The sequence below is a fragment of the Talpa occidentalis genome, unplaced genomic scaffold, assembly GCF_014898055.3.
Source record: "Talpa occidentalis isolate TD23 unplaced genomic scaffold, MPIMG_talOcc4v2.1 talOcc4.4, whole genome shotgun sequence".
Lineage (NCBI taxonomy): Eukaryota > Metazoa > Chordata > Mammalia > Eulipotyphla > Talpidae > Talpa > Talpa occidentalis.
In genome coordinates, this window is record NW_023604295.1 from 105,952,445 (window position 1) to 105,968,271 (window position 15,827).

A 15,827-nucleotide genomic window follows, 5' to 3' on the forward strand; every position below is an offset into this window, starting at 1 on the left:
GTTATCATTGTAAAGGATAATTTTCTATGAACCATTCCAATCCTTTAAACATTTTCTTTCTTTTTAAAAATCAAGCTACCTTTCTTTCTTTTTTTAAAGATTTATTTATTTATACATACAAGAATGGGGTGTAAGCAAGAGGTGCGGGCGGGGAGGGGGGGAGGATTCACCAGAGAGAGTGGGGAGCAGAACAGGCACAAGTACTGAAATTTACTGCTGAGGGGAGCAGCGAGCCAGGCAGGAGAGGTCTGCTGCACCATGTGGGTTGCTCCCTGGCCAGCTGGGGATCGAACTTTGCTGCAGTGGCTAGTAATAGCTTGATAACGCTGTCTTTAACCCCTGCGCCACCAGGGAGGCCCCCACTTTAAATGTTTTCAGTGGACCACAAACATTACAATTCTGTGATTTACTGTAGTGATTGTATATACTTCAGATTCTGGTTCTTTCTATCCTTCAAGAGTTTAATGTTAGCAGGAGGTATAGAAATAATACCAATAGTCTTCATTTATTTCGCTCTGCTACATCTCTGTTACTGTTTTGGAAATTTTATACAATTCACTTTTTGAAATAAAATATTATGACTTTATCTTTGGTTTACAATACTCTGTAAGTTTCTTCAGTTTAGTCTTTAAAATCTTCTGGCTGACAAAATCACAAGATAAATATTCTGATGCTCATTTTGTAGACAAAGAATCTAAGGTACCACACCTTGCTCTATGTGCTTACAAACTGGTAAAGGAAATAAAGGAAACAAGATCTGATCATCATCATAATTCACCCCACAGTGCAATTTGCCATGTTCCAATACCACCAAATATAGAGGATTCAAGTCACTTTAGAGATGTTTCTCATTCTTTCACATGCTCATTAAGCTGCTACTGTCATAAGGCGATTGTTACAGAAGTAGTTGAAAAAATTGGTTTTCCGAAGATACTGCTCAGCCACCATTTGACTCTCCCCAAGAACAATCCCTTTCAGTGGTCCCAGACTTATTTATGCCATGAGAACCATTATGGAAGTTGGGGTGATAGATGGGTGGTGGCTACCTAGCTGGGTGGTATGCTGTATCTGTTTATCCAGGAAAGCCCTGAACACCTACCACAGTCAGTCTGCCACAGTCGGTTTCTTCTCACACTGTTATATTCGCCAAGTTGCACATGTAGTGTTTTAAGCTGTTTGAATCTTCCACATTTCAGCAGTTGAAAGATGTATAGCCTCGTGTTCCATGGTAGCTTTGGCCACTACAGATCACGATTTCAACCATTTGTCACCTCTGAACAAATTTAATATTCCCCAAAGATCTACCTTCATTTTCTCCTCCACAGATTATAATCTTACTGACTTTTGTTCAACTAGAATTCTCTTCTGTTATCATGAAACTACTTACACATCTGAAATAGTAAGAATTAGAAGATGCAACAGCTTGCTTTGATAGCTTCTTGTTGCCTCTGCAGCTACCTGATTTGTCAGAATTGTTACCTGATTACCAACTTGTTAGTTACCAGTTGTTTTGAGAGATCAGTTCCTATGAACTCAGCCACAGTCAGTTCAGTGGAGACATTTAAATGACAGTGTTTGTGGACCAACCCGTTCAGCTGCTGATTTTTGTTCTCCAGGAGAGGGTGCCCTCGCTCCACTGCATGGTGCAGGCCTCCACAGGCGGGTTCCTCTGCCAGCTCTGGTGTTTGTTCAAAGGCGCACAGCTTCCCAGGCAGACAGGTGGGAGGGTGTGGGCCATGATTTACTTCTGTTCTTTCTGGCTCTCTAATCAGAGTCTACTCATTCTATCTTAGCTCTGCAGGTATCTAATTTTCATTTCAGCTCCTCACCGAGATCCTCTCACCCTGCCATTTGACTCCTTCAGATGCGTGACCCTTCTCCATTCACAGTTTCCCTGGGTTACAGAATGATCTTTCTGAAGCCTCTGTGCAAAAATCTTCCAAGGTCTCTAGCATGGCAGGTTAAAGTCCAAACGCTTGGTATAGCCTTCAAGGTCCATGACAATCAAACTGCAATGTGCCTCTCCAGTTTGCTCCTCCTTTCACTCCCTCCCACAAAAGCCTAATTTTGGAGATTAGGTGGAACAAGGTGATTTGCAAATGCAAATTAAAGCACAAAACCCAGAGCCTTCACTCTCCTGCACTGACTTTGCAAGTAACCTGACCTCTTCAGACTTCTGTTTCCACATCTATAAATGAGGCTCAGTTATACTTTCTGTTCAGGTTGGGGTGATAAGTAAATGAAAGCATAAAGGAACCCCCATGATAAAGGGTACCGTCAGTATCATCATCCTTGTTAATTTACCCTGAATGTCCCATCCTCTTTGCCATTGTCCAAATTGCCTGCCCCTTCCACATTCTACTTCCCAGGGTCAGGCTGTGCCACTCACTTCCTTTATGATCATCCTCTTCTCCCCTGTGGCCTCCCGGTTCCCTGTACTTCACTGAATGCCCCCATGCGTGAACCAGAACAATAAAACCCTTTTTCTGAGCATCCTACTCAGCCAGTGCTCCTTGAGGTGCAGTAGTGTCTCTAGGAGAGAAAGGACACTGAGCTTGAATGGGTAAGTCACTCCACTCCTGCGATCAGGTTCTCCCTTAATAAAACAGGTGGGTGAGATTGGATTAGGACACCCTAACACTCTTATTTTGTGAAACTTTGGGGTCAGTAATATTTCCTGTGGTGAGAAACTTGTAATTGCCTCTGGTGAGGATGTCCACATCCAGTCCACATCTGGAATGTGCATAGGGGTCTCCCACACAGAGGAGCAGGTCTCTTGCCCAGGTTCCCAAACATGGGGCCAGTGCTCAGGTGCCATTCCTGCTGCTCAACCCAGCCCACTTCCTTCCAAGCCCAGGATACTACCAGGGGCCCAGGCCACCAGCCCAGCGGGCTCCCTGTTGGTAATGCTCCCGGCTTCTTCTCAGTAGAACCTCTCCATTGATAAACCTTTTGGGGGGCCTTGAACTCTCAAAAGTGTGGGTAGGGTTAAATTCCAGATCCTTACTCCTCTGGAGAATACTATTCTGAATGTGAGACTCTCTCTCTCTCTCTCTCTTTCTCTCTCTCTCTCTCTCTCACACTCTCTCTCTCTCTCTCACACACACACACACATTTTCAGGATTGGCAAGTGAAAGAAGGGGATTTCCCTCTGTATCCCAAACTCATGCACTTCATTTTATACTTATCCAAATGCTGCAGCCCCTTTCAAGAGAAAGAAAAGTTAGTTAATGATGGGTAAATACAGATCACTGGTAGTTTTCATCTTTATTCTCCTGATCTGTTGACTCCAAGGACCAAGGACATATCATTAATTTTAATCAGTACTCAAAAAAAAAAATCTTTCCAACTAGTGAACATTTATTCTTCCCAGCCGGAAGTCTTAGAGAAGGATGCGGGAGGGGACTTAGACTAACGGGCTCTGAGAGGAGAGTTGATCTTGGAAGGGAACCCAAGAGGCAGGATATCAATGCATTGGAGCCACCCACAGCCAACTGATCCCAGAAACAGAATTCCACCAGCCAGAGCTGGACTCTTCCTGCCCAGGAAGCAGAAGGCAGGCTGCGAGTCGCTCTGTGGGAGAACCCATTTATAGCAGACTACCTTTAAAGTGGAAATGTGAATTCGTTCCTGGAGATCAGGGCAGGGAAGACATGGAGGAGAAAGCTACTCAATAGGAAAGTGATTGGGGCTGGAAAGACTTTAGTCATGTCTCTATCTCTCTTTCTCTCTCTCTGTCATTGGAAAGACATGAGATTAAAAAAAAAAATGCATGAAGCCAGGTAGGTTTGAATTGACAAAGGTGAATACAGTTTTATAATGCTGTAAAATATTCTAAATGCACAAGGCGGTAAGATGGTAAAAACAAAGAAAACCTACACGGAACAGTGTGACTCGTTGATTATCTTTTTTAAAGATTTATTTACTTGTGTATACAAGAACTGGGGTACAAGCAAGCGGTGTGGGGGTGGGGTGAGAGAATCACCAGAGACAGGGGGGAACAGAACAGTCAGATTAACTGAAACACACTGCTGAGGGGAGCAGCGGGCTAGCCAGGAGAGGTCTGTTGTGCCATGAGGGTAGCTCCCTGGCCAGGGATCGAACTTGTGCTGCAGTGGCTGTGGATAGCTTCATAGGTTGTGTCTTAACCCCTTGAACCACCAGGGCGGCCTGTGACTGGGTGATTTTTTTGAAGATGGGACTTGCTCGGGAGCTGTGTTGCTACATGGATCTGATGGGTGTGCCCGAAGGAAGAGTCAAAGTGGTGGGGTGGGGAAATGTAGATGTGGTTCTTGGTTTGGACAAGTCCCTCCTTCTTGGAATTTGGTGGCATCTGAGGTCTCTGGCAGCTCAAGCATCTAGCAAATTCCACTCGTTGCAGCTGCTCAAGGGTGCACTTTTGTGCCCTGTCCCTGAAGACTGGGTAGAGAGTGAGGTGCACAGTAAAAAGCAGGTACTAAACGTGATGGTTTCCTTCTGTTTCTAACCCCTGAGGAAACCACAAACTGCTAAAAAAAAAAAAAATCTGTTAAACATATAACTATTAAGCTGATTTTATATTCAGGTATTTCAAAAATAGAAGATGAGCATAAAGATGGAAGAATTGATGCTTTCTAAAGACAACAATTGGCGATGTTTGTAAATGGAGAGATTTCTGCCAAGGAGTACAAAGCTCAAGACTGAGGTTTCATTGATTCTTGCCAAAAGATTGGCACAGAGTGTATTTCACTTGTTATCAGTGTTTTTCCTTGTTGTCTCCCAAATACAACAGTGAGTTGTATTTGAGGGGCAAACCGACCCTCTGGGAACACTGCTTCTAGCACAGCAAACCGATCAGGGTGGGAGGCGCTAAGGTTGAGCCTCATCAGAGCAGCTTCTGCTGCCAGAAAGCATGTCCCCCACCCTGTCCCTGCCAGAGCTGGTTAAGGCAGCAGCCCCCTGCCTCACCCCCACCCCACCCAGCTCTGACAAGAAGTTGACAGCCTGCACACAGAGGCCAGCGAAAGGAACAAATATGCCTGTGTTTCATGAACATTAAAAAATTATGTCCTTTCAATATTAGTACCATGTATTTAATACATGCCTACTTTTGGATACATAGTCTTGTACATCTTTATTCATCTTTTTTCAGTCAATGACATTACTTTATTGACCCCCTAAGGGTAATTTTTATTATATGGCTAGTTTTGATTTTGTTTAGACAAAGGTAACAGAATTAAAATACAAATTCCCAGTTCAGTTGAAGCATAAGGAAAGCTTTTGACTGAATGGATTGAGGATAAGGACAGTGTCTGTCTGTCACGCTCAGAGTGAAGAGGAAAGACAAAATTTTGTTCATCAAGTAACATTTTTAAAGAGTACATTTATATATAACTTAATCCAGTACAATTTGTAAACATTCAAGTGACACCATTTTTATAATACTTATGACAAAAAAGATCCTAAATATCATTGCTTAATGCAAATCGAGTATCTTCAAATAATGACAACAGTCAAGATATTTTACATCAATTTGTGCTTTTTTTTTTTACTACTGCTAGCTTCTGGGAAAAGCTAAAATAACATTATATTATAGTAAAAAGGAGGCTTTCCACTTAACAGATATATGCATGTGAACACCAGAATTCACAGCATTTTATAATTCTTTCCCCAAAACAAAAACACCTACACAGTGAAAAACGTTTCTATAAAATTGCCAATTTAATGTTTTCACAAGTACAGAGAGGGCTACTTTTTCCCAGTCACTAATGACAGCAAACACTAGATGTCTAGGAATAAATATATATTTACAGAACATACTTAAGAAAACATCTTAAGAAAGTGGAACCCTACTCACATACTCATCAAAGTGTCTCGGAAACCCACTGGCCTGCACACTGTGGAGGCTGCTCTATGGCCATTGTTCAGTGTGAATGAGCAGGAGAGAAAAGCAGACCTTTCCTAGTGGAGTCCCAGCACATACATAAACAGGAAGTGGACTGGAAGTGGCCAGATTCATTCATCAGAGAAATGCCTGCCATTCAACCAAATTCCCCATGGGGTGAGCATAAATATAAATGTAACATTCCAGGGGTTCAGTCTTCAGCTGTGGCTACAGATTCACTGCAGTGAACATGGTCTTCTCTCTGTAGAGGTGATACCAGAAAACATGAACATTGCATGTGGAGAAAATACACTACTTCATGTGGATGAACCAATTATTAGTTGGGGTGGGGAGGTAAAATTATTTTCCCCAGTTCTGACTGAAGAGTAAATATATATCTATTTGCCAAATGGGGGTTCATTTGACAACAGAACTCAATAGTAAATTCAGATTGGCAGGGAGATTCTATTTTAGTTTTAATCCCACCCAGATAAAGTGATTATTCCTGCAAAATCAACTGGAGAACGAGCTGCAGCTATAGGGGGACAGAATGTGTTATGACTGAAATGGTTCACGTTCCCACTAATGCATCGCATTCTGTGGGATCTGTGGTGAATAAAAAAATAGGACAATTCACAGTTAGCATTTTCTCTTTGAATAGCTCTCAGGTTTCTGTGTTTGTGCTCTTGGTGCCATGCCAAAACTTGCCATTGCATTATAATTTCAGTCCTTAGTTGGTGAGGATTCTTTAAAAATAGCCACTCCAATTTTATAGAGAATTGAAATTGCAAATGTGGAGTTCATAATATCAAACCAATAGTGATAGATTTGAGTGAAAATGGAGGTGAGAGGAGTAGAGCATTTTGGATTGGGGTCAGCTGATGCTTCTGTAATTCTTTTCCACTCCCATGGGTTTTCCATCTGTTAGATGGGTGTGTGGTAACACTTACCTCATATGCCCTTAGAATTGACAGGATGAAGCCTGTTTCATGCACTTTTCTTCTGAGAAGTATTACAGTTAAGGCATTTGAAATCCAAGTTTACATCTAAAAGATGTGATAAATACTTGTCATTATGTAATTTCTAATGAAAGCAGTGTTTATACAACAGATTGCCAAACGGAAAAAATTGAGTGCAATTGCAGATGAGGGTAAAAAATAATTGAGTTAATTTGTGAACACCTGGATGCTAGTCTAAGGTATTTGCATTTTATTCTCTAGGACACGCTACTTTCTGAAATGTGTTTCACAGAATGCTTGTGTGAGAGGGTTTCAGATGTCCAGGGCTAGCTCCGTTGGGCTTAAATTAAGTCCAGGTTTACTTTAGGTGAGGCCTTAAATGTGTCAATGTGCACTGTGATTCTCCAAGAGGGAATTCTATAAAGTGCTTTTCTCAAACTAAACAATACAACTTGGTTGTAGGTATATATGAAAAATGTTCTAGATGGGTACACCAAGTCAACTACTTCTAATACTCCGTGGACACTCAGCCACCTGACACTCACTGCCTTCTATTATATGTATCTTGCACATGACATAGTTTAGTCAGCAAATGAAATGAATAAAATACCTAAATGGTCCTCTATTTTATCACCTGTAAAAATGGGAAAAGAGTAATAAAATCTTTAAAGGATTGAAAAGTTGAAGAAAAGTGGTCACAGAGCATTCTGTGACCAATGACAATTTTTTAAACTTAATAATCAAATTGATACAGATCTATGATTTTTTGAAAACATTTATTTATTTATGCATACAAGGACTGGGGTACAGGCCAGAGGTGTGGGGGGTAAGAGGATTCACCAGAGACAGAGTGGGGAACAGAACAGGTGATTGACTGAAATACACTGCTGAGGGGAGCAGTGGGCAAGTTAGGAGAGGTCTGCTGTGCCATGTGGATAGCTCCCTGTCTGGGAATCAAACTCCTGCTGCAATGGCTGCGGATAGCTTCATAGGTTGCGTCTTAACCCCTTGTACCACAAGGAAAGGCCCCCAGATTTATGATTGAAACAATTAATATAAGAGATGGGGAAAATACATAGGACAGCTATCCAGTTATTGTCTAGAGCTGTGTTATCTTTAACCTTGCTGAAGTCCATTGTAAAGGGGATAATCCACTTACCCTGGAAGGCTCTTGCAATCTGTCTAGCTGCAAGACTGGGTGCAAGAGGTGTTAAAAGCTAGACTGTTCAGGACTGAATCTCAGCCCCGCCTCTTACTATATGTGTGATACTACAGGTGTGGTGCTGGGCACTTGAATTAATTTTTCTGCCTCAGTTTTCACATATGTAAAAGGGGAATAACTAGTATACTTACTTCACTTGGCTATGGTGAGGATTAAAGATAAAATAATAAATGTTGCATAGTAAGAAACATTATCTGTTCTTATTATTATTTCAAATTTGATATGTAATGGAGGAAAGCTCAGGCCTGCTGTAATTTGTACTTCCTAGACTGCAGCCGCTTGGTGTCTTCTTAAATGGATAGCTCACAGCTTATTTTTAAAAAGTATACTCCCCTACCAAGTTCAACAACTGAGGGAGTAGACCCTTTGCTCTCTTACAGAGGGAGGATTTTTATTAAAAAAAAAAAAACACCAATGTTTATTCTTTTATTATTATTAAAGACAAGTACATTATTGATACTAGCTGATATATATTTGGATCATTTTGCCCATTCAATTGATGATCAAATTTGGAAAGACACAGAAAGGCAAACTAGAGCAAGAATTGTATAACATTCTGCAAAGGGATGTGTGATAAGAAAGGAGGATCAATCCTATGAGCTACTGCAAGATATTTCTTAAACGGTTTGATAGTTACTATGACGTGCTGGTATCGTTTCATCACTGTGGTGACTATTTAAAAAGTAATTTAAATAGGCCACTTGTATGGCTCTCACTATAATATTTATTTTGACTGTATCCTTTGTTCACATTAATTTTTCCCAAGTCACTTGACTCTATGGAATTTCTCAAATAAACCAGAAAGGCAGCAAAGGTATTTCAGGGCCTTCCAATAACCTTCCAAATGCTCCCCTGTACTTCTTTTTTTTTTTTTTTTAGATTTATTTTTATTTATTTATTTATGCAAGCACTGGGTACAGTCAGACGTGCGGGAGGGTGAGAGAATTCACCAGAGCCAGAGCGGGGAGCAGAACAGGCAGAAGGACCGAAGTACACTGCTGAGGGGAGCAGCTGGTGGCAGGAGAGGTCTGCGCGCCATGTGGGACCCTCCTCCAGTGGCCGGGCAGCAGCCGGGGATCGAACCAGTGCTGCAGAGGCTGCGGGCAGCTTCGCAACCCGGCGCTCAACTGCTGCGCCACCAGGGAGGCCCTCCCCTGTACTTCTGACAGTGGGACTGTGCAGTGATGCCATCTCAAGCAAAGGAGAAGGAACAGGAACAACACTGTTTGATCCAGTCCTAATAATGGAATCTGAGTTTTCAATTTAATTCATATAGTACAGTAAAATGTATAATCAAGCAAGGTAAAGGAGACTAAACATTTGCCTACGTACATTTAAACTCATTCATGACTTACGTTTCCTTATAAGGATAGTCCTATGGATGAGCAAGATTTTTTTTTAAAGATTTTATTTATTTATTTATACAAGAAGTTGGGTACACATCAGATGCACAGGAGGGTGAAAGGACTCACCAGCGACAGAGCAGGGAACAGAACAGGCAGACTGATGAAATACATTGCTGAGGGGAGCAGTGGGCACTGCAAGAGGGGTCTGTCGTGCCATGTGGGTCCCTCACCGGCAGCTGGGGATCGAACTGGCGCTGCAGAGCCTGAGGACAGCTTCGCAGGCCAGTGTGCAACCACTGTGCCACTGGGGAGGCCCCAATCTGGTAAACTCTATTCTGCCTGAGTGGTAGGCCATCCCCAAATGTTGTTTAAAATGACCCTACCTTTGTTTTTGTTGAGTCTCATCAGCTCTTTGTGATTTTTGTGATCAGTCCTTTATCATTAATGTTGTGTACAAAAATTTTCTCCCAGTCGGTGGGGTTTCTCTTTGTTTTGGTTATTGTCTCTTTTGTTGTGCAGAAGCTCTTTAATTTGATGTAGTCCCAGCTGTTTATCTTTGCCTTCACTATCACTCCTTTGGGTGATGTGTCTATAAAGATGTCTTTCAGGTGCATGTCATGTAGTGTTTCGCCTATATTTCCTTCTATATATTTTATGGTTTCAGGTCTTATGTCTAGTTCTTTGATCCATTTTGAGTTGGTTTTTGTGCATGGTGTGAGGTAGTAGTCAAGTTTCATTCTTTTGCATGTAGCAACCCAGTTTTCCCAGCACCATTTATTGAACAAACTTTTTTTGTTCCAGTGCATACTCTTTGCTCTTTTGTCAAATATTAGTTGACCATAAATCTGTGGGTTTATTTCTGGGTTTTATATTCAGTTCTATTGTTCCGTGTGTCTGTTCTAGTTCCAATACCATGCAGTTTTGATTATTATGGCTTTGTAGTATAGTTTGAAATCTGGGAGAGTGATGCCTCCATTCCCTTCTTTTTTTTTTCAGGAGGGTTTTGGCTATTCGGGGTTTTTGGTGGCTCCCTATGAATTTCATCAATATTTTTTCTATTTCTTTGAAGAATGACATTGAAATTTTAATTGGAATAGCACTGAATCTGTAGATTGCTTTTGGTAGGATGGCCATTTTGATAGGGTTAATTCTTCTGATCCATGAACAGGGGGTGTCTTTTGATTTCTTTGTGTCCCCTTCTATTTCTTTTAACAGTGTTTTATAGTTTTCTTTGTATAGGTCATTTACTTCTTTTGTTAGGTTCATTCCCAGGTATTTGATTTTTTTTTGTTTCAATAATAAAAGGAATGGTTTTATTGATTTCTTCTTCTTCATATTTATTGTTTGTGTATAGGAAGGCTACTGATTTTTCTGTATTGATTTTGTATCTTGCCACTTTACTAAATTGATTGATCAGTTGAATTAGTTTTTCTGTGGAGTTTTTGGGGTTCTCTATGTATATTATCATATCGTCCAAACAAAGAAAATAATCCAGTCAAAAAATGGGCAGAAGAGCTAAAAAGAAACTTCTCCAAAGAGGAAATACAAATGCCCAATAGGCATATGAAAAAATGTTCAACATCACTTGTAACCAGGGAAATGAAAATCAAAACTACAATGAGATACCATCTCATACCAGTGAGAATGGCACATATTAAAAAAACTAGCAACAACAAATGTTGGCGAGGATGTGGAGAAAAAGAAACTCTCCTGCACTGTTGGTGGGAGTGCAACCACTGGTCCACCACTATGGAAAGCTGTGTGGAGATTCCTCAACCTACTAAAGATAGAGCTTCCATATGATCCAGCAATTCCACTCCTAGGTATTTACCCATAGGACACAGAAACATCAATTTCAAAGAGCACCTGCACCCCTATATTTATAGCAGCATTGTTTACAATAGCTAAGCTTTGGAAACAACCCAAATGCCCTAAAATAGATGACTGGATCAAGAAGATGTGGTACATATACACCATGGAATATTACTCAGCAATCAAAAAAGATAAACACATGCAATTTGCAGCAACATGGATGGAGCTGGAAGGGATCATGCTCAGCAAAATAAGTCAGAAAGAAAAAGAAAAATACCGGATGGTCTAACTCATAGCAGGAATCTAGAAAACCTAAATAAGGGACCAGGAAAAAGAATAACTATAAGAAAGAAAAAATCAAAATCAACAAACAACCTTGAACCAGAGACACACTATGGGGGGGGGGCGAGGAAAGGAGAGATTGGGGTCAAAATAAGGGGGTTGCAATTGTATGGGGAATATAAAAATAAAATTAAAAAAAATAAATAAAATGACCCTATCAATCACAATTTTCCTTTTTCTCTGCAATTATATACCAGTTGCAATGATCATTCCCAGAGCTCAGGATATGGAGCTCTGCCACATTCTCCTCCACCAAGGCACAGAGCTCACCCTCTCGGAACACGTGGTAGTAGCGCATCAGATCTCTGGAATCCAAAATGTCAGGCTGTTCTTTGTCAGAAATTTCCTCATCCGGGTTGGAATCTGTGGAACTGACTGCAGAAATCCTTCTCAATATTTTACTAGCAGAGGGGTTACCATCTTCTGAGTTACCTGCATAGACACAAGTCTCCTGAGTATTGGTGCTATCCAGCAAGTTCCCATCCCCACTTCTACCATCTCCTTGATGGTCTCCATTTAGATGTTTCATTGCGGTTGGTTCTCTCAGCCACTCCAAATGTTTTTGAGGTGTCTCCACAAATACTTCTTCATCTAGATTTTGCTCCCTTGTTGAAAATGGCTCTTGGTGATCACAGTCTAAACTAGAATATCTGGAAGGCTGAATAGACACAGGGGTCCTGGCCCAGCCTTCTGTGTTTCTCAAGGGTCTCACTCTCTCACCTTGCTTCCTCAGAGTTGATTCATCTAAGGATCTGGAGGAAAACAAGGAGCGAAAAGATTTTCCTAGTGTGTCATAGAATCCATTTTCTTCTTCATCTTCCTTAGAAAGACCTGCACAGCAGGCTCCAGCCATCACAGGTTCATGATCTAGGCTGTGGGACCGTTTTGATTCACATCGCTCTTTCAAAGAAACACAACAGCTACTTCTAGAGCCAGGAGGGTGGTAGGGGTGGCTGCTTTCTGGGAGTCCACACTGCTTTTTTCTCCCAGGCAGGCTGGATTCTGAGAAGAGCTGGGAACATAAGGCTCTGTTGCAGGGCACGAACACATCTTGCTTCTCAAAGTGCCGTTTCTTTTGTTCCAAGGCCCAAACATAAATCATCAGCTGTCCTCCCGGAACTAAGACTCTGGCCATTTCTTTGATTGCTTTGATTCTTCTTTGTTTTGTAGAAAAATGATGTATGACTGAAAAACAAGAAACTAAATTTCAGTGTATACACACATACATAAACTTATACAGTTGTACTTTAGTATTGCCCATAAAACAGTGATGCAGTTTTGACATGTAGGAGAGTCCCCGGGTTTCCTACAGGGAGGGGCAGGTGGTGGGAACAGGGCAGGCCTGGTTTTAAGAGGGATGTACTTTGGCTCCTGTACTTATTTTTTATTTTTAATTTTTTTTGTGGGACCCTCGCCGGTGGCCGGGGATCAGACTGGCGCTGCAGAGGCTGCAGGCAGCCTCGCAACCCAGCGCTCAACCACTGCACCACCAGGGGAGGCCCATTGGCTCCTATACTTATTAGACAACTGATCTTGGACAATTATTTAACTTCTATGGATTTTAAGGGTTTTTTTTTTGCCTACAATAAGATATATAAGTCATGTGTAAATTCTCCTTCAGTTCCAAAATCCTATGAATTTTGCTAACCAGAAAGAGGATCAGGGTAAGTCAATACAATTTGCAAGGGAACTATAAGTTAACTGAGTGTTCTTTAATGGGATTCTATGAAATAGTTGACTGCTTTCAGGAATGGTTGATACCTTTAAACCAAAAACTTTACAACACTAATCAGTGTTCATAAAATTTAATAAAACAAAGAGAAGTTGAGAAACCTGTTGAAGATTGCTTTCCTCTTTAGATAAAGCCAGCCAACCATAAATCCAAATAATTATTTTTAATTTTTAAAAAGTTAATGTAATATGAAATAGTTGTGAATATTTTGCAGCAATTCAACTTATAGGTCTTCACTTTACTTCTAATCTTGCAAAGTGAAAGTAAAAGTTGAGCAGGATTGCTTTGTTCTAGTATTAAGAGTGTTATTCGGCATATATATTTTTCTTAATCAAACAATACATAGAAAGTGGTAGTGTCTATATTCCTAGGGGACTTTAATCACAGTACTGTGTCAAGAAAAAACAATTATTAGTCCAAAGGGAAGTTCCTCTTTTTCAGCTTTGAGTAGTTAGGGAAGACATAAAAGGTGAAACAGATATTCTAACTCTTACCTTTCTAATCGCTTAACTTCAGTAGATCCCACACTGTTCCCCTAACTCATCCCTAGAGCAAGAGCCCTTGTTAATGGTAATTTGAAAGCACATGCTCCTAAAAGCAGAGTCTTGGTTGCTGAGCTAAAAGGAGGCATTGGATCAAGACTAAGACGTAGGACAATGCTAATGCTTAGATTTAGCTGTGACCACTCATGGCAGTTCTACTCATGGATGTTCATATCTCCCATAACTTGCACCCAATTTACTCTCCAATATATGTGGGTGTATTTTAAAAATTCATTTGATTACTGTTATCTGTGGATTCTGTATTTGACAATTCAGCTATTCCCTAAAATTTTTGTGTTATCCCCAATCAGTACTGTCAGAATTTTTGTGGTCATTCCTTGACATGCACTGAGTGGCAAAAAATTCAGACCTCCCAAAGTGCAAGTTCCAGCTGAGGTCATTCAAATGTGATGATGCTCTGCATTCTTGTTTCAGTTCTCATGCTGCAAACAAGTGTCCTTTTCATAGTCTACTTAGCGCCACCACTTTTGCATTTTTGTGCTATTGATTGATGCTCCTTCTGTTTACAGTGCCCCTGGGGCATAGTGCTGAGTGCTAAGTAGTGTTCCTGAATGTAAGAGGTTCTGAGGTGCCTTACGAAAAATGGACATATATTAGGTGAGCTGCTCTTTCAGGCATGCACTATAGTGCTGCTGACCACGAGTTCAAAATTAAATAAGGTATCTTTAAAACAGGGTTAATTATTGATCAATTGACCAAAAAAAAAAAAATGTGACCAGAGGTTCACAGGCAACGATTTCTCCTGGGGGCAATGGTTTGGATTAACTAATTCACTGTTTGTGGTAACTTTATAAAACATAACTGTAAATAATGAGGATTGACTGTATTCATTTTGGGGGGCTATAAAAGAAAAAAAAACTCTACCATTTAAAAAATAACTTAAAAGTCTTTATATTTCAAGATTCTGGGCTTCAAAAGAAGTTTTTTTTAAGAGAAGAAAAGTCCTTATTAGTTTTTTTAAAGTTTATTATGTGCTCATTCATTTTACAGTTGATCTTAGCCAAAAGGCTGAGAAGTGATATGTGCTCATTCATCTTAATACCATAATTTCATCCCAAAATATCCAAATCCTTTATATTATGTTTCATATCTGTTGTTAACTTGTGATACTAAGTAACATTTAAGCCAAATGTTTTTGAAAAAGAAAACATTTTTAAATGAAAAATTCCTTTTGTATATAAACATGCACATACATTATGTTCTATTCAGAAACATTGTAAGTGTAAACCAAGATGGGACACAAAGATATATTTGTCTAAATCATCAATGTAAGGAAACTATGTTGAATTTTTAAAGAATAAAAAAAACATTTTGTTTAAAAAACATAATCTCGAGGAAAAAACTAGTACTAAATATATGTACCCTATTGAAACGTATTCCTGCTGAGAGCCCAGAAAAATAGATAGGTTGAACTAAATACTGAATTCCAGAATCATATGGGAGGTTACACAAGATCATATTTAAAGTTCTGTTAAATCTTGATATTTTGTATTGTATTGTTATTTAACTTTTCAAGTATGTCTGTCTCATTTCTCCAAGCATTCACAATCCGCAGGTTTTGCATAAAGCAGGGTTTTTCTTTTTTTTTTTTTTAATTGAGGTAACATTGGCTTAAGCATGGTATATGATTTAGAGATGTGGGATCACACTCCTTCAGATGTCTGTTACTACACCTCATCCACCACCAAGGGGTTTCCACCAAAGTCTGTTGGGCTCCCCCCGCCCTAATAGTTTTAATTCCACAGTTATCTAGGGTTTGTTATTGGTTTGATTTTTTTTTTTTTTTTACGCTTTGTTTTGTTTCTCCTTGAAACTATGTGGTATTTTTAGTTTTCTTCCCCATTTATTTTGCTGGGCATAATCTCCTTCAGTTCTGTCCATGTTTCCATGTTGTTGCAAAAGTCAAGAATTCATCTTGTTTTGTAGCTGAGTAGTATTCTCCTGTGCATATCTACCACATCTTAATCCACTCATCTGCCCTTGGGCAC

The 15,827-nt window shown here is 40.1% G+C and overlaps 1 protein-coding gene and 1 long non-coding RNA gene across 5 annotated transcripts in view; one reads left to right on the forward strand and one right to left on the reverse strand.

Moving 5' to 3' along the window:
- Positions 1–15,827, forward strand: part of LOC119257768 (uncharacterized) — a 203,181-nt gene that overhangs the window by 18,138 nt on the left and 169,216 nt on the right. The gene's annotated exons all lie outside the window — the stretch shown is intronic.
- Positions 9,187–15,827, reverse strand: part of TRMT9B (tRNA methyltransferase 9B (putative)) — a 44,790-nt gene continuing 38,149 nt past the window's right edge. For both annotated transcript variants that reach the window (XM_054700832.1, XM_037525984.2), the window contains one exon: positions 9,187–12,729. In XM_054700832.1, the coding sequence (XP_054556807.1) occupies positions 11,702–12,729 (1,028 nt within the window). In that variant the 3' untranslated portion in view covers positions 9,187–11,701. The remainder of the gene's footprint in view (positions 12,730–15,827) is intronic.